This window comes from Agelaius phoeniceus, chromosome 9 (assembly GCF_051311805.1).
Source record: "Agelaius phoeniceus isolate bAgePho1 chromosome 9, bAgePho1.hap1, whole genome shotgun sequence".
Lineage (NCBI taxonomy): Eukaryota > Metazoa > Chordata > Aves > Passeriformes > Icteridae > Agelaius > Agelaius phoeniceus.
In genome coordinates this window covers 12547177-12569097 of record NC_135273.1, presented here as the reverse complement: position 1 = coordinate 12569097, position 21921 = coordinate 12547177, and the positions used below count along the sequence as shown (strand labels likewise).

Sequence of the window (21921 nt, the reverse complement as noted above, 5' to 3'; positions counted from 1 at the left end):
CACGAGGGAGGTGGCCTCACCACCACAAACACCAAGGAAAAGCCTCCCAAGAACTGCACATCCATTTTACTTCTGAATTAAAATCTGTGTTGCCAATAGCACAGTAATGCAGTATCCTCTTACCAGTGACCTCTGCTAGAGAATGAGTAACATGCAGCTTGCATATTAATTCATCTTCAGACCTCACCTCTGACAGGCGCCAACAGTGTTGTGTAACAAGGTCTGACAGCAACACCAGCCAACCAAAAGCTTTCATCAGAGTTGTCAGAAATTCCCTGAAGACAAAACCCCACCACTTCTCCTCCCCAACAGATTTTTCTGATTCTATAGCTATAAAAATTTGATTCTGAGCATTCTTGCCCATGGCATTCAGATATGATTACGATATAGTCATTATACTCTGAGTCAGTATGCACTACACCAGTTAAACCAGTCTCACTGGGACTTCTGCCAACAGTTATTATATGTTGAACATCCATCCATCAATTATGATACAATTAGAAGTGCAGCACCTGAAAAAACACATTCCAACTAAGAATGACCACTGTAAACTATGACTATTAGAGTGGTATCTTCAGAGGTAATTTTTTAAAAGTTTTTTAGAAGTTTCATGGCCACAAGAACATTTATATATATATTTTTAAGGTAAACTATTTTGCTTTTGGAAGCTTTTCCCCTAATTTTGTCTGAATTCATTTACAATTCAAGTGTATCAAATCTGGTGTACTTCATGAGAACAAGTATGTTCAAATGATTGGTCTAGGTATCTCTACTGGTATTTAAGTAAGCATGAAGCAAACAAACAGTGAAACAAGTTTTTTAAATTTCACACTAGAAAACTAGGTGTTCCTAGCAGCATTTAGAAAATCTGCTGAATTTGAGCTCAACTAGGCTTTCAACACAGGTAACAAAAGCTAGTCCCACTTAACCTCATCTGTAAATGTGGTGTAGCAGCCAAGCTCCTCCAGCCTTTCAGACTGGGCCCATAAAATAACTTTGACCAGCTTTAAGGTAACAAAAACATAATAGGTTAAAATTCACTGTTCTTATTAGTTTTGTTTCTGAGTCACTTTAGATTTATGTTTTCCTTTAGCTGCGGGAGTAAGGAAAAAAGAAGAGACAGAAAAAAAAAAAAGAAAGAGAAAATAATCTTGACAATGACACCATGTATTTTCTATTTCTCTTTTTCATAAAATTTGCAGTGCTTCAGCAAAGAATCAGAAGAGAGTCAGATCATACCTGGACCTTAGTGAAACAAATTCACATCCTACAACTCATGGCTGTGACCACCACATGTATTCTGCACCTAAAGCATTAATAAAACACTAAAAAATATAATATCAAACACCAAGGGGAAATAACTTCAGTCATACTTTATCATGTCAAGTTTGCACTTTTTAAAGTAACATCACATCTGTTAACACTACGGCCATGAAAAGTACCAGAAATAGAAATCTGACAACACTGCCTCTGGAATGAGGTTGTTTCAGATTCTCACAATACTGGATTATCAAAATAACTCCCATGAAACTGGTATACCAAAGCCATTAATAGCACAGATTTATACTACAGTCTTGGCATCAGGTTCTCTCATTCTCTCCCATTCCCTCCCTCTCTCTCCCTTTGAAAGAGGATAGCAATTCCAAAACAAAAACGTGCCTCTCCTTAATATTGTGCCTCCCTAGTATTTCCAATGATGTGCTTTCCATGAAAATCTGAGATGCTAGCAGCATTTCTGCTTGGTATGTTTTGCCTAAGACATTTCTAGATGCTAAAAACAGGTACCTAAACTTTACCACAGACTAATTTTGGGCCACCAGATCCCAGCTCCTAGTGGGAAGCCCTCCTTCATGTGACTGCTCTCCCATCTTCCATAAGGAAATTCTTTCTGAAAGTAAGGACTTCTTACACAAGTAAGGGTAAACATGAGGAGGACTTGAATGTATGAACTTAAAGACAAGCATGGCTTCCTTTGCATCCTGTATAACATTTAGCAAACTGTCAGCACTTAAACATAACAAATGTTAAGGAAATACTTAGAAAAAAATATTGGTATGACTCTGACTTGACTTCCATCAATCTGAATCAGGAGTAACACAGCTGAAGTTTTAAATAAATTTATGACACAAAGGTAAACCTGTCAATGACTGCAACAAGGTGAAGATTTTTTGACAGGGAATAGTATAAAACCCCTCTCTTCTTACATGCTATATATAGTCACATTCATTAAATGTAACTGTATCTGTGCATATCTGACAGACCAGCTGACAGAGAGATTCAAATAATGCCACCACTTAAGACATGTTGCTCAAACATATTCATTGGAAATTGGAAAGCTTCAGAAAGGCACCACAGGATCCATCACTTAGCCCTGGACACTGCAACTTGCACAACCTGGCCAATCATATGATGCACTAAGGCGTTTTTCTCAAATTAGATTCCATTTGGAGAATCAAAAGATATCTAACACTTCCAAAACACTTCCCCAGAAATACCACCAATGTGAATCACAAATGCAACGTGGCATTTAAGCATGAGGTTAAATGTTTCTGTTTCTACATCAGACATACATTTCCCCTTCTGCTGAATATCCTCTCATCATCACACTGTATGACTTCTCAAAATAACGAAGCTAAACTTTGAAGATACACCTCCCACAAACAGAATACTGACAATTACTAGATACTGTTGTTTTTAACTCTGTAGCAGTCCAGACATCTGATAAGGATACAGACTTCATCCCACTTTTATGCTCTGTGCTTGGAACCTTGAGAGCTGTGGCCTAAATTCTTGGCTCAGCCAAACCTCCAATGTGATCCTGTAAAAACAACCTAGTGCCTGCACTTTGATTCCCAAACTATAAACTGAGAATGATAACATTCCTTTTATTTTGAACTCTGATGGCTTTAGGTACACAAAACAGTGAAAAGGCTGGGCCCTTGCCTAGTGCTCCTGCATGCTCCGTGGTCTCACAGTTAATCACACTAGGTGTAATTCTCAAACAATTTTTGACCCCATTTGATTTCTTCCTTACTCATATTTGTGCATTCCAGTGTCTAAGGCCCTGCTCTCCCTTGTGTGCAGTGCAATAATTATTATAAAACCTCTGCCACTGATTATTTATTGACTTGAAAGCTTCTATCCAAAATCTGACTTTGATGAGTCCTTTGACTGCAGTAAGAAGCATATCCTCTCTCCCTCTAGTACATGTATCTCAACTCAGCGGTTTGCAAACTCCTGCAGGCCAATACTGTGCCATCTTCTAAGCCCTCTTCTACCAACTTCTACGAGGAAGGTAAGATCAACCTTCCTGTTTTACTAAAAAGCCAAAAAAAAACCCCAGGAAATGTGGGGTTTTGGAGCTCCATGGATGCCTTACCGGTGATAGGCTTCCCGGCGGTACTTTTTCAGAGCGTGTCCATCCATGTTTGCAGGGAGATCTGCTGCATTCTGCAGTCGGTCGCTCCATGAGGTTGTCATCTTCAAATGCTTACTTATTTCTGAAAGAGATAGAAAAGCTTTCTTAAGCTCAAAGTTTGTTTTGCCAGGTACTTTGCAAGACTTCCTAAGTGGCACAACCTGAGTATGCAGGTCAAGTAAGATGCTGCTCTTTGAGATGTTAAAACAGAGAGCTGGGAAGGTGGTTTTATATGGCTGCAAAGATATTCCTATCTATTGTGGTGAAAATGCCTTTACAAACAGACACCTTGTTTTCATTGCTGAAAAGGGGTATTTTTTGATGCTAGAGTTACCAATATGCATTAGCTGTAGGTGATAGAAAACCTAGATAGATACATGAAATAAATTCAGCAGTGTAAACCGTACAAGCCCCACTGGGACTGACCTTGCCACTTTTACCACAGAGTGAAAACAAAGAGCCTTGTCCCTGGCCATTTGATCTCTAAGCAAAGACAAAGCTTCAAACTGATGCTAAATTAGCAGAAACAATTGGAAGGAAAGTAGAAAGATGATCCTTTGTCCTCTGCAGGTCAGACACATTCAGGCAGAGCAAGAACACACTGCAAACCTGTAACCTGAGTGATGCAAATATCCACCAGCAGATCTTCACAAACATGAGCACCCCTTCTCAAGTGCTGGCTGTCACCACCAAACCACAGACAGTCCTTCTCATCAGGAGGGCCCTGCCATGAGGAAAGAGGGGCACCTTTCCCAATTTTGTTATTAGCACGCCTGCTCATCCAGCCAGACACGTGCTGCTGCATTCCCTGGCACCAGGCGGGGTTATGAAGCAGCCCCATGGTGGGTTATGAAGCAGCCCCATGGTGGGTTATGAAGCAGTTCAGATGGGTCAGTTCAGCTCACCAGTCCCAGTCCTCACCTATCAAAACGAACTGACCAAAAGTGAGGAAAGGCTGAGTAGTCCCCACTGGTCAGCAGAACCCAGGCTGAGCCCAGCTCAGCCTGCCACCTCTCTGTAACCCACCAGAATGTGGTTTCATGTAATATCATCCAACAACTGCTGGAGTGAAGGTCTTGGCTTGTTTGCTCTTCTTAAAAGAAACAAAAACACCCACAAACTACATGGGTAATGATATAGCAACTACATCTGGACACCTCTAAAATATGACTGCATTCATTTTACAGGAGGGAATTTAACGATTCCAGCAAAGTAGAGAGCAGAGTAAGAATTCAAACCAGTGCTAGAAGTGACAGTGCTCTCAGTGTCACATGCATGCTCCTCAAGGAAATGTGTATAATTTCTTCATTTTAAATTCTATTAAATAGCAACAGTTCCAATTGCCACAGCACTTCTTAGTATATTTACCTACTATCTGCTGGTCATAAACATCAAACAGAGAGCAGACAGCTTGTCTGTAAAAAATACATTCCTCCTCCTCCTCCAGCATTCTCCCAGTTACTATAACCAAGGTTTACAAATGCATCTTCTGCCACATCCTAAAGGTCACCAAATTCAGGCCCTGGCAGCAGCCCAAGAGACTGCATGCCACTGCTGAGAGCTCTCCCCCTGAATTCCCTGCCACACACCCAGGACAGGAGGTCACCACAGCGAGAGGGCAACGGGCCATTCCAGCCAGCCACAACTTCCACAACAGGGCATGCAGGGAGAATCAGCTTCCAAAATAGCCCCAGCCACAGCCACCAAGGGCTTTACAAGTAATTACCAGCTATCTATTTGAGCCATGCCCAAAGGCAGACAGAAGGCAGCACAGGACACAGAAGTGAACGCCCCTCGAGCACCGACCTGCTCCCATTTCACTGGGAAGGGAGGGCACTGCCTGCAGCAAGGCTGCTCAGGGACAGCAGAGCTGCTCAGGAGAGGAGCAGTGCTCCTGCAAGGGTCACAGACCCAGCCAAGGCATGCAGCAGAGGGTAACACCCCAAGTCTGCAAACTACAGCAAGGGCTTGTGCTCTCTCAGGGTGGAAAAGCAGCTTCTCCCTGCACATTTCAAGATGGTCCAGATCATCACCAACTTGGTCTATTTTGAAGCTACTACCCTAGAGTTCCAGATTTGGGTCCAAGAGACACACTCATTGAAGGCCTCTAAAAGGCACATTAAAAAGCTCTGAAAAAACAGTTGCATGGCTAGCCTTAGGACTGTTGGACAGCTCTGGGTCTAGGTCTTCCAAACAAGTCCAAATCCAAGCTTCCTGCTGTTTAGAAGGGCTACACCACTCTGCTCACCCAGCCAGGCACATAGCAAGATTCAAAGATTTACACCCACAGACTACACCAGAGACATCGTGTTCTGCCAGCCTCTTCCCATTTCTTCTGCTTCCATCACCACACCACCACATCAGATGCTGACACAGGTACTAGGCTAGGACTGCTTCCAGAGGCCATCCATGCCAGACAGGTGACAGTATACACCAACAGCATCCTACAAAATACCCTAAAATCCAGATGGCAGAGGAATTTTAGCAGGCTACCTTTATAATATCCATTCTAATATAAGGAATCAGTGAAGCAGTTTGAGCTCCTATGTGATGAAATCCTCCTCTACAGTACGAGAAACCAGACAGCATCATTTCATGTGTGTTGGGATTCAAAAAGCTGAGACTTGAGGAAGCCACAAAAATCTGAGTTTCCATAATTAAGCAAAGAAGGCCTGAATTATTTTAATAATCCAGCAGTGTTTTGCTGTAGATGCAATCAACAGAGTTTGCAGGCACAACAAGGTTTGTAGACAGAGACAGTATCTTTTATTAGACCAACTGGTATGGCTGGAAAAAATAGACAGGCTCTTGGGTACACAAGCTTGCAAGTTTTCAAATTCTAAAGGTTCTTCTAACGAAAAATATTACCTCTACCTTCAGGCTGTGCCTCAATTTATTAAAATATTTCTTCTAATGTTCACTCAGCATTAAGTAGCAAAAAAATATGCTGAAGGTTTCTATTACACGTACTCAAAGGCAGGCTTACAGCTTAGCAGGCTCCACTGACACTGTGACAACAGCTTGCTGCCCTGAAACAAAACAGTGACAACTGACAAAATATATTGCAAGGGACCTTCGCCATCCCAAAGTCTTACTCATGCAAAAAGCCTCACAGACTCCACTGAAATTATTCTGTGCTTCAAAAGCATAAAAATCAGCCTGCTTCCATGGGTAAGAAACCTGGTACCTGGTCCCTGAATACAAATTCCCTCTTCCAAATAGAGAGGAAAAATAAGAAGGACAGAATCACTCCGTACACTTGTAAGCCACTGGAATAAACATCTAAGAGAGCAGGCAGACAGCCGGGCAGGATTCTCAACTCCAAGCAACTGAAATATGATGCATCTTTCTTTAGTTACAAATCTATTTTTGAAATCAATAATCTGTAAATAGCTTCACATAAAAATAGAAATCTTTACATAGATAAAGCCTGTCAGAACACATCCCCATAATTTATTGCAAACATGCTCCTTGCTTGTGCTGTCTTAATTAAGAATCTGATAGCATTTATGGTACAGGATTCCTTTTGAAAAGGTATTTAAATCTCAGCTGCAAAGCTTTGATACAGAGTTGTTGCCCAGCAAATATGCTTTGGTCCAAAAGAACATGAGATTTTTAGCATATATTTTGAATTAAGTCCATTTGTCAGATTTTAGATGATTTAAAATATTATCCGTAGTGTGGCTTTTTCAAATATTAATATAAATGAAATAAAATGTTCCAAAGCATTTCCCTTCAAGTTTCACTATTACTTTTTAAATCTTTTTTGGGCAGCAAATAGTTAGAAATTTCTGCACCTGATAATATTCGACATGCTCACGCTAAATGCACTGACTGCCTCTCTTTTTTTTTTTTTTCTGAGTTCATCTTGACACTTTGATGATGCAGTGCCAAATCAGAGGCATACACACTAAAACAGAGATGAACAAAACTCTGGTGACAATCCCACTGTTTCCAGGATATTCTCCAAGAGCTTACACAGCCGAAAACAAAAGCATCCCTGGCAGGAGCCAAGGTTGTAGCGTACTCACACTGACTCACCGTGCACTACCTCTGCCTCTGCTCACGCATTAATACCTTGGCAGCACAGCCCACACACGGACGTGCAGAGTGGAGAGCGAGCAGAGGGAAAACCACCCCACCCAGGGCTCTCAGGAGCTCAGGAGCTCTGTGTCTAGCCGGAGCTGTGGGAGGACAGACGAGTCTGTGACGCCCTTGCCAAGCCTGGAGCAGCTCCTGGCTCCCCGCTGCAGCACTGCTCCATCTCAAAGTGCTCGGTGGGGTCTCAGCAAGGGAGCAGCAAACCACCCTAAAATCCTAAATTCCTGCAAAAAGCAGGAATAGGGTTGGCTTGTTGGTAACTGATGTTGAATTCCTGGTCTGGGTCATGACAAAGCCTCACGAATAGGGCAGGGGAGGGGAAAAGCGACCGATTCTGCAGCTTAGGGGACTGTCCATGTAAGGGGGGTTAGGAAAAGCAAGTGACTCACTTTCTAGGAGCAGTCCACTCCCTCCACTGAGGGCAGAAGTAGCTTGCACCTTGATCAGGCTAGGCACTTGGGACAGCGAGCACTGCAGGAGGTGAAACCCACCCAGGTTAGCATCACAGCTCCTGATCCTCTGAAATGGACAGTGAAAGGTGGCCAGGACTGTGTCATCCCCCTCAATGGCACCTCCCAGTGCCACTGTGTGAGCAGGGGCTGGGCAGGCTCCTGGCCTCACCAGAAGTGCCATTCTCACACCTCCCACCCCAAAGCACTTCACCAGCTTCCACTCACATAATACATTTTGTCAGCTGGGGATAGCAAGGCCCAGTGAAGGTAATAACACAGAGCAAGTGGGATGCAAATGCAGAAGCACTAATTCCTCAGTCCCTGTGCAAAAAGTCAGTCCGAGTTCCTAGCGCTGTCAGGATGAATCACAGATACACTGCATGTTCCTAGCACAGTATACTTTTACACAAATTCAAATTTCAATATTTAGCATCAACTGGCAGACACAGAGAGGTCACCCTGTACTTAGAAGCCACAGAGCAGCAGGCTTCTGATGGGGTCCAAGACACAGGGATTGCATGGATGCCAGATGATGCTCTGATTTTATTCTGAACTGCAGCTCTACACACTAGCTGTTAGTTCACACAGCTCCTTCCCTCTCCCCCACAGTCCTGGGATGACAATTCAAACCACTCCTGTCTTTTACTGCCAACACTTCTGCTTCATGGCCGAAGGCAAACTGTTTCCAAAAGGTGTTTTTAATTAGCAGTGCTTTCAGAAAACTACTTTGTCCATGACTTGAGAGATAAGCAGTGATGCTTGTAAATTATCTAAATCAGAAAATTGACTTTTTTCCTCCCCTCCTTGTGCATAAGTTAAATTCTTCACTTGCAGATCTTCCACTTCTGTGTTGTTGCCTATCTGACAGCAAAGCTTCACGTTCATTATGGCAGGATGGGCAAAACACATCCTTCATATTAGAAAATTAAATTACTTCCAAGAGACACTTCAAAGCGTACTCTCACCTCATGGTAATTGAGGTTGGCTTTAAGCAGGATAATTCTGTATACTGATTACAGGGTATTAAAGAGGTAGAGAACTGCTGTTAAGAACCTGTTAAGGTTAACCACAGATGTGCAGTGAGCTTACAGGTGCCACCTGTGGTATCCAAAGATCCACTGGATTACATTAGATTGATAACACTCTCCTTGCTCCGTGGATCATAGTAAACCTCCTAGCTCCGAGCCTACTGGCTCTGACTCTTCCTACAGGAAGGGGGTAGCAGTTACTCTTGGACACCACCACAGGGCTTACATCATGAAACTGTTTCTTCAAGAGTGTGCTTTTGGTGAAATTGGTAAAGCATTCCTAGTTGTATGTTCACTTGACTGTGGTCTGACTGGTAGACAATGGTAACTCATGAACTACTTTGAATGGGTAAGATATAAGAAAGGAGAATTCTACTCATCCCATTTATTATGGGATTTGATCTAATTTCAGGCTGAATTTTATCTGTTTTAAAACCAGATACTAAAGTCATGTCTGTGGATCAAATACAATGTAAAATATATTTAACAAAACCCTGCTTATTTTACATGGATTTATAAATCAGAAATTTTTCTACTGACAACCATACCCACAGAGTGGCTGTGCATTTCCTAGAGCTCCAGCAATACTCCAGGACCCGATGCATTAGACACACTAAAACCCAGAAATACATTAATTTGGATCTTCTTCTTGTGCCTATCCATTTCTATCCAAGGAGTTCTATTCTTTCAGGAATTCCAAGCAGCACTAGTTCATTAAAATATTTTAAGTATTATTTAATTATCATCAATGTTATGGATGGTTAGAACAGAATTTGGAAAACTATGAAATCTGCAGTGTAACTCTGAGGAGCAAACCTCAAATCTGACCCTTTCTGAGTACCATGAGACCATCCATTCTCCTCATCTATCTGCAAATTAGTTTAATGCCTTGAAACAGGAACTCCATTCTCCAGTGAGCTCATAAGTGTATTTTCTACATTCCATATAGCTCTTGCTTCTCACTATGTCCTCCAGAACTACCATTTTAGTTATTTCCAATTTACTGCTTTTTACACAAAGAGATTGTTAGGAGTAAGGCTATTTTTCCACTTCTCTAACTCCAGTGTGCCCCGCCCTCCCAGCACTAGAAAAAAAAGAAGGATCATACTTAAGGAATGCGAGACTTGGTGAAGAAGCACAAGAGCTACATCACAGAGAAGAATTAGCAAACATGAGCTCTCAAAGAAATGCTGCAGCTGCAGGTCAAATATGATCCTTGGGTGTACAAGACTACCAAGCAGGACTCCGTGTCTCTCTGCCACTGACACAAACTCTGCTGGAAAACTGTCTTCAGCTGGCTGTCCCCATTCAGAAAGGAATGCACCGAGAAAGGAATAAAGCTGTGAGAGAGAGTAAGGCTGGAGTGTAGGCTGCCAGTGTACAAAGAGCAGCTCTGCAGGTGATTTGAGAATGGTCTAGAAGCATTTGCACACAGGCAAGCAGCCTGAATGTGGAGGGTTCTCAGTCTAGCAATAACAGAACAAGACCTCGTGACTGGAAGTTAAATAAATCAACCAACACAAAAATATTAACAGAGAGGAAAGACAGCTATGAAAAAACAAATTTCTGAAATCATCATCAGAGAGATCTTAATGAAGTGTGTGGGTGTTTCAATCAGCCTTTTTTTTCCCACAGAGTCAAGAATTAATACAGAAAAGTCAAATGGTCTGAGCTATACAGCAGGTCAGTCAAACTGAGTATTATGCCTTCCTCACCTTATACCCCAATGCCTCAGTGGATATGAGGCTGAGATACAATCAGTATTCAAAAGAAACCTCCAGAGAGTGGTTTCACATGGACAGAAGGTGAATGGATAAATAAAGGCTCTTCTGAGCCAACACCAATGTAAACCATGCATCCCAAACTCTCCTTCTTGGGAAAAGGCCCTCAGCAACCTGCAGCAGCCTCTGCCACAGAGGTTCCCAAACTGCTGTCCAACTGAGCACCTGCCAAAGGCAAGCATGGACATGGCTATGAAGATGTTCTCACTGCCTTTTGTTTCCAGCTGTTAAATTCCAGCAAGAAACATGTAACATAATTCAAATACTTCACTCACATTGTTTTTCCCATAAGCAATTGCTCTGGTTGCCCAGTCTTGGGAGATTAAAAACAAGAGATTAATTTGATCCCTTTGCTGTAATACAGCTCACCCTACAGAAACTATTCATAGTATATTTCTCTTAAAATATTTATCAGAGTTCCCATATATTTGATTTAGCTGAAAAAATGGGCAGTAAAGTTTGAAGCCAATGCCCACCAGAACAGGAATTCAATGTTTGAATGACACCTGAAAATACTTTACTGCTACACAGATGAAGCCTGACAGCTTGCCAGCCAAGTTGTAGGTTAACATAGAGATCACAAAAGGCAGAAATGTCAGCAAGGAAGTATGCACAGTGAGTTCTGCAAATCAGAAAGGGAAGTCAAGATAATTTTTTTTTATTCCAACTCTTTTTTTTTTTTACATCACAACAATGTGCTGGCAAGAACAGACAACTGTAATCCCTGGTATACTCAGCAGACAGAGCACTGCTCCCCATTCTCAAAGGGAACCGCCAGTTTCCCTTCCCTTGTCACCCCTAAGTAGCACCACTGATGTTCAGCCTGTTCAAGGGTCTATTCCCAACTCAGGACAGCTGAACACCGTGTGAGTCACAGTTCCCAAAGGGAAGGACAAGATGAGACGTGCCCTCCCTGGGGAGAGAGCTGGGAAGCCACCCTGCCACATACCAATTTCAAACCTAGGAGCAACTGCCACTCTAACCTGCTATTAAGGATTATACAACAGTAGCTCTTCTGGCAGCAGATCAGAGTGTCTCAAAACAATGATGCTTTTCATAAGATTCCACGGTGTTTTGGGGAGCAAATGCAGATCTAACAGGCCTTTCCAGAAGCATGGCAGCAACAAAGTATTTGAGATGCAGAACTGGGCTCAGTGGCACAGCCATTCTGAGAGCATGCAACCAGGACAGCTTGGATAATGCAAACAGACAAAAGTTCACTTAGGACATTTTTATTGTCTTTCCTTACTGACTGAGCTTACTGGCAAAAAGACTCTCATCTCTGAAGATCACATCCCAGCTTCATTAATATTTTAAGGGAAAAGCAAAGATGCTGAAACTTCATTCTAGCTTTATTCTAGTCTTGAAAAAGAAGAATTATTTTTTTAGAGATACCTGAACCCTCTTCCATGCAGGATAGGGCCCTCTCTACACATTTATGGGCTCCACAAACAGATGTGACAGCAGAATCAGCATCTGAACCATCTCTGCAGGCTGGAAATATGAACTCACATCTCCCTCCAGCCTCAGCAGAAAGGTTTCCCTGCTCAGCCCTGGTGAGGAGAGCCAACTGGCTGCTCAGCCCGAGTCCCAGGGCTCCAGACACAGCACTCGCCAAGGGACACACTGCTGAGTAAAGAACTGAGGAACACTGGCTCCTCCTTCATTAGAAAAGGGATTGAAAATAAACACTGAGATCAACAGCTGAAAACAATCCAGTAATTCTGAGAACTGCTCTGTCAAAACCAGTGAGAACTTTCTTTCCCTGCTAAGAGTTTTCTTTTCCAGTGCCATTCCCTTCTCCTCCCAGCTTCTTTAAGAAAAAAGCTGAGTAAATGCTCATATACTAACCTGGTCCCTCTTCTTTTTGAGAACTTACCCAACAGTAAGAGACAGATCTTTGACAAATAAACCCACCTTTCAAAAAAACAGATGACTATGGAACTATGCCAGACATAGAATTATACCCAGCAAAGCCACAGACTTCATACACAAAATTCAGCCAATTTTCAACTTGCTATTTGTTCACAAAACCCAAACCAAAATAATGAAAGTCCTGGGCTGTAAAGGGCACTGTGAAAATAAATACAGAGATAATTCAGTAAGGAGGATCCTGATTCTCTGCTATCCTAACACACAGGGCTCCAGACACATACCAGCCTAATACAGACTTCATGGGCTTCCAGCTTTCATCCACAGAATGATTACCCACCTCCCTTCCAAGAAGCCTTCCCTGAGGCTGATCCAGCCTTTCAGGTGAGCACAGCCTGTGTGCAGGCTCAGCTCATTGAAATCGACCTGGGCTGGCTCTCATCTCTCCTGAAGTGCTCATAAAGGCCAGAAGTACAATTTCCTCCTGCTCTGTGCTCCTCCTAGTTCAGTACCTACAGGTACCCCTGCCCTGCAACCTCCACCATAAAAAAAGTCCTCTTTCTCCCCAAATCAGAAGCTGGCTGGTACCTAGCACTCACCATGGAGATCACAAAGGCAAGTACCCACAACCTACCCTGCACTCTGCTCTCAGCAGGCAGCAGCTCCCTGCTGATGTGAAACAAGCCACACAGACCTACCAACTGAGCAAGCACAAAGATGGAACACTGGGGAACCTGAACACTGTACAGTGCTTTGAAGTGCTCTTACCCTGTGAAGTTCCCCCCATCCCATAAGGAGAACAATTCATTACTTTTCTGACCTGTTTTTTTAATCAGAGGCAAATATAGTAATTATAGTCTGCCTGATTACAAATGAAATTACAAATCTGTCCTAAGGGCACAGTACTGTCCCCATCTAGATGCTATCAGCCCCCAAATCTCATTTAATCTTGACAAATGTGTAGTACCGAGGCACCACTACAGGAAACTCTACAAGTAAATTAATTTTATTAATACTTTCTTTGCAGTATACACAAGCTCTTCCAAAAGACTGCTAATTTGTACAGCTTTTGTTAGGCATCCTATGTGACTAAATTCATCAGTAAAATGACTGAACATCTATGATGACTTTCAGCTCTTGCTAGGTTTCTGGCTTCTCTTTGATAACCTAACTGACTCAGCTTTATCAAGTGATTCCAAAGACCTACATTAAACCGTTTTGCAACTTAATCAACCTCTTTTCTTTGGAAACTTCTTACTATCTGTCCAAGCAAAATACAAACCACTAAGTCAATTTGGGGAAACAGTCACCTTTCCATGGGCAGTTCAGTTCCCTAGGTTTTAACATTAAATCAATCCTGCTGACACAGGAGCCTGTTCCCTGGCAGGAGCGGAGGAGGGCACACAGTGTTGTCTCTGCATTTGTCCCAGCATGAGCAGTTCTCAGAAGGGACAAAATGAAGTGACAGATCTACTACATCAGCTGTAAACTGGAAGAAACCTGCCAGCCTGAAAGGTGAGAGAACATTAACAAACAACTACGAAGGCATCATCAGCACATCCCTGCTATTCCAAACCTGAGCTGAGAGTTCCCAAAACCAAACCTTCCCTCTGGCCAGGACTTCTCTCTTCAGGGAATCTCCAGTACCTTGTCACTGTAGACTTGCAGATGCATTCAACAGCGCAGACTTGTCCTGCTGCAGATGAGCAAACAGCTTGGATCCCCTGGGTTTTGAGACACCTTTACGAACATCTGACCCTAGCAGAGCAATCTGAAAGCCCTGATTCACCCAGGACTTCTTTTTCAGGGTGTTACCTGACCTAGCGTAGCCACTAGAAAAAAGAGCTGACCACACGCCCAGCCAGCACAAAGCCTCCTGGGCAGGCACAGAAATGCCTCCTCCTGATTGCTTTCACATCAGCAAATGAAAAACTCCCAGCCTTGCTCTGAGCGTCACAACATGGGAACACAGTTCTTTCTCTGCATGTTCTAACCTTTCCAATATTTGTTCCTGACCCCACCAGTACACATTGATTTATGAGGCCTCACAGTGAGTTTTATTACTGTCTTTGTTAATATCTACTCTCTACATGTCTGTGAAGAAAAATGAGTGGTAGATGAGTAAAACACTGTTAGTTTTTCATCATCTGTTCCCTCCTGATTGCTCAAGTTTAGCAAGCAGAGTATTTTGGCCTTGGCTCATAAAACTGGCAGTGCAATATTGAAAGAGAAGTTAAAACACATGTAAAACAAGAGGTTAAGAACCTACCTAATCTCTTATCACATGGAAAAAAAAAAGGAAAGGTTAGATTGCAAATGTGTTTTTAATTAACTCTTAGAAAGGCTACAGTGTTATTCTGATCAGATGTGGAAAAGTCCCCAAATTATTGATGGACACTCCACCTCAGATCACAGCAAGTAAAACTCTTTCCAATTTTTTTTTTTTTTAACAAAGGTAAGCAGTGGGGAAATGCAGGATCCCCAAACACTGAAAGACTCAAGATAGGCTGTCTTGCTGACCTGCTCTTAAACATCACTGATGCATCAACTGATAACTGCAGCATGGAGTGGAAAATGAAATTTGACTCCTGCCTCAGTTTCCAAACAGCAGAACTAACAGATGATTTACCAGTCTGGCTTGCCTCTATGCTAAATTCCTCTTTCCAGCTTCACTCAGCCACTGGTATTCAATGATGAGAAAGCTACAGGAACTGAACTGGAAGAGCAGTTTCCAGGGTCAGTCTCGAGTTAACTGATGCTCAGAACACCTGCAAGTTATGGTCAACTGATCAGTTTTTTCCTTTAGGGAATGAACTGATCCTGACCTAAAAGAATATGCAGAGAGTAACATGAGAGTGACACTAGGAACTGAACAAGCAATAGAACAGAAACAATTATGTAGCTACTATGGGCATCTGTTCTTAAAAGCTCTCAGGGAATACTGCATAGAGTGTCAGAAAGGACATGATTTAAGAGGACATTTGGGACCAAATTTTACAGCCCTTTCCTGTTACTTCAAAGGCCACATACATCTTTACATAGTCTTGAAATGGAATTGCTTTGTAACATCCAAAAAGATCAGAGAGAAACATTTGAAATACCTTTGCCAACATGTTTAACTATTCCTTTGGGGGGAAAAAAGGTATCTTGGAGACAGAGAAAAAACAAAATCAACATTAAAAGATGATTTATTTTTGATTGCAACTGTTCTATTTACTGACTTCCAAAATTACCTATGCCTGCCCTTTGCTAGCACTTATTCTTAGATGTTGTTATTGGTAATTGCCGTGTTATGATTACAAAGCTCTGGCATAAACCTCAGACCTCTTCTGGGTTTCTGAGAGCAGAATATTCACATGCTCTTCTCTGACCTCATGTTCCTAATTATTCACTGTGCATGCCTATATGTAACTCACCACCAACTGAATCAACCCAAACAGATCTCAGCTAGTCTAGAGAACTCTGGGTGCTTTATGTAAACCATCTTCAGTCTTCTGAATTTTACCTTCCTTTCCAGGTTACTTTACAAACTAACTACAAAGTTTCCCTTGTTATACACCATGGCCAGACACATTGCATTTGATGCAAATGCCAAGAGGAGCTCGGTCCAAGCAGTAAAGTATGAGCTGATTCCCATCCACAGCTAACATTCTCCAAAGGAGATAAGGAATACTGATTTCAGCAGCAAACACTGCCTGAACAGTGCAGCTAAATGCTTCCTCCTGAGCCTGATGGACACAGCTGGGATGCAGCTGTTTCTACCAGAGCAGTGCAGGCAGCAGCTGCTGCCAGGGAAAAGGCAGCAGCTCACACAAGAGGGGGACAACCCTCCCAGAAGGTCTCACAATCCAGATCTGGCCACCACAACTGCCACAACTGGACCACCCCAGTTGGAAAATATTTTGGGGAAGTGTACCTTCCTGCAAGGTTCAATGAGAAGTTGCTTCCTGAAAATCTAGCAAGAACGTGTCTTAAGAGTTTTATCTATTATGCCAGTGTTAACAGGGAGAACTACAAGGCCTGGGTCAAAGCCAGCTAATCCAAAGGCCCACTCTTAAATACACAGTGGAAAACCACTCTCCCTCAGAGCTTCCTGCAGAAATATGTACAGGAACTTTCTGGGTTATCCCTTCCTCTGAACCAACTCTGCCAAGCAAGGTTCAATGGCAATCTTGTAGTAAGCACACAAGCAAAATAGCAAGTCTGAAAACATCTGAAACATAGCTAGGAGCTGTGAATACTTTATAACTAAATTAAGCTAAGTTTGGACCATATAATGACTTCAAGGAGCTTTTGTTTTTAAATAAATCACTTGTGGTGAAAAGAGCTGGAATGGCAGTTATAGAGACGACCACAACCGCCTTCTTATTTACAGGCTGGGTACAACATGAGCTGCACTAGAGCACATTGTTCCTGCACATCTGTTTCTACTAACTTCACTTTGGAGCCACCTTCCAATCTCAGAAGAATCACATCTCCTTGGACCTCCCTTTCTCCTTCCATCCACCGACAGAAGCTCTGCCCGTACATTTTTCAGTTTCAAAAGAGAAGCCAACATGTTTCAGTCCCAGAATCATTTCTGTAGGTGTCTCATTACTGTGGCTCCTGCTCTCCACACATGATGGACTCACACCTTTGCAGAACTTAAGTCACTTTGAGCTGGTATGATGTACAGGGTAAGAACCCACTTGTTTTCTTCCGTGGTTGTTAAGAGAAGCATGCAGATGATCACAGTGGGTCTCCAACCTCCCCAGTTTAGTCAGAATGGTGTCTCTAGTGAAACCACCACAAAAGGGCTGACTGTGCTGGTAAATCCCACAGCAGATATTCATGCCCAGAGGATAAGTTAAGATCACCAGCAAGCCACAAGTTTAAGCTCTACCATGCTCTACCAGACTTGAAAAAGTGACAGCACTTAGAGTTCTGGCACACAGCCACTCACTGCTCCTATGTCTGGGGACCCAACTGTCCAGGAAGTAAGAGCAAATCTGCTTTTGACTGTATAGTATGGTGCACACACTGTTACACATTCAGGTAATAACAGACTGCTGTGGGTTTTTTAGGCTGAGTTACTCAGGCTCCCTCCTTGATCTCATACTGCCATATGAAAAATGTATTTCTCCTAATACGGCTTCATACAGGCAGGTCTCCCCACACTTTTTTAGCCCTGCAAACACATGCATGAGACTTAGTACCTACATTTATGTAGGCAGGTCCAGATTATCAATTGCTTACAGTGGCTACCTTAAAGACCGATGCAATTTTTTCCAGATGTTGCTTAAGGTCTGTTTACCATACATCAAGTTCTACTTATTGTACATGCTGGATTCCCTCTGCAGTTGTGTCAAAGAAGCAGATTCATGTTACACACGTGATCTCTGTGTAGAGTGCACAGTCCCAGGTTTTAGGAACCATTCCAGTTAATAAGTCATAATGATTAAAAAACAAAATACAGCTCATTGCTACAAGCATCATAATCATGACACAGTAATTTCCTTAATATGACAAAACAGACATTTTAAAATAGGAAATATTTATATCAATGTGCTCTTCAAATATACTCATAAATAATAAGATTCAGCACAGAATAGCCAACTCTTGAAGACTCGGATTGTGGCATTTCAAATAACAATTCAAATTATATTTGTGCTGCTGACACTAAATACACAAAATTTTAAAGGTAGATGCAGTACAGAAAATAAGTGAGGAATTCCCATGCACTGACTTGGAAACATCCCTTCCCGATTACATCCCAAAGAGCCAGGCAAGACTTCCCCTCTTGGGCGCATTCTGTTCAGTTTTCTCTCACTGCTGAAGAAGCCACAGCTGTTTTCTGTCAGGACACGCAGTGTTTGTGGGCCACCCCCAGGCATGGATCTGGTGCAGAGCAGGCACTGTGAACTCATCCCAAGGCACATCACCCAGGCTGTGCCCTGCTGGGTACAGCTCTGTCCTCAGTCTCCCCTGGTGGAGCCAGAGTGCCCTGCTCTCCTCATGGCTTTACACGGGAGTACTTCCTAACCTGAGGTGATTGGTTACCGAGGTGTTCTTTCCAAGGAGTGAAGACAAGGCCCAGGCCTGCAGAACAGCGAGCCAGTTCCTATGACAACTTTCCACTGCAGCCTGGCTGGAGACCATTAATCCACTTTCCCCAGGCCAAGCAGCTTCTCCGTGGTAACACTGCTTTGTGTAGGATTGTCACCAGTGCCCAAGCAATGGCAAATTCCATGGTACTGAACCACCACAGCACCACCTCCACAGCACTCCCTAATTCAAAATGCCCGCAAAACGATGGGTTCACTGTGTGTGACTGCAATTCTGTCTCTTGCTCAAGATTTTCAGGGAAGAGCTGTGGTCAGCCCTTCTTCCTGCACCTTCTGGCAAGTCAGTATCTACAATTCCTGCAGGATTCAAAGGCTGCAGACCCTCTCAGCTTGTCCTGGAGCACCAGACCTGCTCTGCAGCCAGCCTGCACCATCCCCAGATAACAGCTCACACTGCAACAGCTCACCCACCCACCTATCACTTTTCAACAAGCATTATTTTATTAAGCTGAACTGCAAGTAAGAGTTATGATGTGATTAAATAAAGCTATCTGTTTTTTCAATAAGCATAATTTAAACACTGTATTCTAAGAGTTTGCTTCCCTTCTTCCAATGCAAAAATAATATACTTGTATATTTTTGAAAGAAATAAACCACTCCTTTCAGTGTTCCCCAAAAAGCACAATACCACGATGTTTACCAGTAAACACCAGACTAAGCTGTCTGTTCAAAAAAAAAATCCTCTGAAAGTTAAAAAAAGTCTAGGATAAATATTTCTAGTGATTTTAATAAAGGTCTATTAGCTTTCTCTTCAAGTTATATTAGGAATCAAACATGACAAGGAGTGACAGTTCTAGGGGGATATTATTATCATCATCGTTACGATGATTAAAAATTGCCTACAAACTGGAAATTTGCCTGGGAAAGTTTCAGTCTGCATCTGATTTTCGCTAGCGTATATCCTAGAATCATCGTATAACACTACTGCTACCAGTGCAAATATACTAACAGGCTGCTAATTTCAAACCTCAGCTGAAAACATCTCTCCCATTCTTACAGCTTTTCTCCCCATTTCTCTCTGCAATTGTACTTGATTCAATGGAGCATTCTAAGCGCAGTTCGGTGGTGCATTTGCCATACAATTTGTTTGAATGACGCTGTACAGAGTAAAGGTTGTATTGTGCTATATAATGCAACCACGTCTATGCTTGAACAAACCCCAACTGCTGTTAATCAAACCAGCAGGTTCCTGAACGATCTTGTGGAGATTATTTTAAATAGCAGTTCCACTCTAAAATATGTTTAGGTTGACACAGGCTGACAGGGACAGTGGCAGACTTCCTGAGCTAAGCTGATTGATTTGCATGTAAAGCACTGGGGTTTTTGCTCAGTGCTGGAACTACAAATTCAGCACTTGAACCAAAGATCAAAATGCAGTTTTGCGTTTTCTTTCTGGTTTTCAGTGAAACCACGCAGCACCTGAAAGGACCTAAAAATCTTCATATTTTCAGTTTAATCACTAGTGACAAATGAGTATTTGGACCAATATGTTTCAGTTGGTGATGATGTTACTCTAAACTGACAGGGAGACGTTTTTAAGTGACTACTTAGAGAGCATTTTGCAATCTTTGATGTTCAAACAATAAATCTTAAAGAGCTAAAAAAAATATTTTAGAACATGAGTGATTATGGCTTGGAAGGAATGTTCTCAAGACCACGTCAAAGAGGAGCCTTAACATCCAGCTTGGCAGCCTTTAGAAACACTAGCAAGGGAATAAACTTGAGCGTTTCATAATCTCGGTGGTTCCAGGAATTTTCAAAACTGCCTGTGCTACAAGAGGCAGTACTGTCGTATAAAGTCATCTGGTCTATCAGAGAACCAGTGTAGGTTTGTTTCCATCATACATTTTGCAACATTATTTTTGGCATGCAAGGAGGGATTAAAAAAAAAAAAAAGTAAGCAAAATGCGAGGAAAGCAATCTTGCACTGGTTTGTTTTATTTATTTATTTACTTGGTGCCTCGCTCCTGGCTTTGGGTTATCAGCTCCAGCCTGACACAGCGGGACTGCCAAGAGCAACTCGAACGGAACGGAGCGGAGCGGGAGCGGTGACAGCGAGCCCCCGCCCCGACCCTCGGCTGCCCGGCCCCGCGCCGCTCGCTCCGCGCCTCTCCCGGCCGGGCGGCCACCGCCCCGGGGAGACCTGCGGGCGGGAAGGCGCCGCCGGGACCCTCCGCTCCACGTGGGGCGGAAGGAAAGCGGAAACGGAGGCACCGGGTGCCGGCCCCGGCCCTGCTCACACACACCGTGCCCGGGGCTCGGGCGGCGGAGCGGGCACGGAATCGCCGCCCTGCCACGGCCGGGGGCAGCTCGGGGGGCTGAGGCACGGCCGGGGGCTGCCCCGCCTGGGGCGGGACGGGGCAGCGGCGGCCGCCGGGGCAGGGCGGAACAGCGGCGGGCGCTGCCCCGGGGGTCTCCCCGCGCCGCCCCAGCCCCAGTCCCGGCCGCGGGCTCGGCACCCCCCTCACCGGGGCGCGCGCCCGAGGGAGGGGGCGCTGCCTCCCCCGCCGCCCGTCCCAGCGGCCCCCGGCGCGCACCCGCCCCGCGCGCACTCCCGCCCGGCGCGCGCCCCCCGCACCCGCCGCGCGCGCCCGCGGCCGCTCTCACCTCGCGCCGCGCTCGGGTGGAACTGCCCCGCACCAACTGCCGCAGCGCCCGCGCCGCCCGCACTGCGCAGGCGCCGCCCGCGCCCCGCCCCGCCCGCCCGCCCGCCGGCAGGGAGCGCGGGCAGTGTGCGAGCCCCGCGCCGGCCGCACGGGCCGCGGCCCAGGGAGCGTCGGCAAAGTGCCGCACCGGCAGCGAGCGTGAGGGAGTCCGGGGAGAACCCCGTGTGGGGACACACTGCGGGAGCTCGGCCTGTTCGGCCTGGAGGAGGGAGACTGAGAGGGGGTCTCGTCAATGCATATAAACGTCTCAAAGGCGGGTGCCAAGAGGATGGTGCCAGGCTCTTTTCAGTTGTGCCCAGTGACAGGACAAGGAGCAATGGCCATAAACTTAACCACAGAAAGTTCCACCTCAACATGAGTCACAGAATCACAGAATGGATCAGGTTGGAAGGAACCACAGTGGATTGTCTGCTCCAACCTCCCACTCAAGCATGGTTATCCTAGAGGACGTGGCACAGGATTGCGTCCAGATGGTTCTTGAATATCTCCGGTGAGGGAA

General features: G+C 44.1%; 1 protein-coding gene across 1 annotated transcript in view; it reads right to left on the bottom strand.

Moving 5' to 3' along the window:
- Positions 1-21483, bottom strand: part of NT5C2 (5'-nucleotidase, cytosolic II) — a 59832-nt gene extending 38349 nt beyond the window's left edge. The window contains exons 1-2 of the mRNA XM_054637425.2: positions 21364-21483; positions 3380-3500 (exon numbers count right to left, since the gene is read on the bottom strand). Coding sequence (XP_054493400.1) covers positions 3380-3480 — 101 coding nt within the window. The 5' untranslated portion in view covers positions 3481-3500; positions 21364-21483. The remainder of the gene's footprint in view (positions 1-3379; positions 3501-21363) is intronic.
- Positions 21484-21921: the final 438 nt, after the last annotated feature.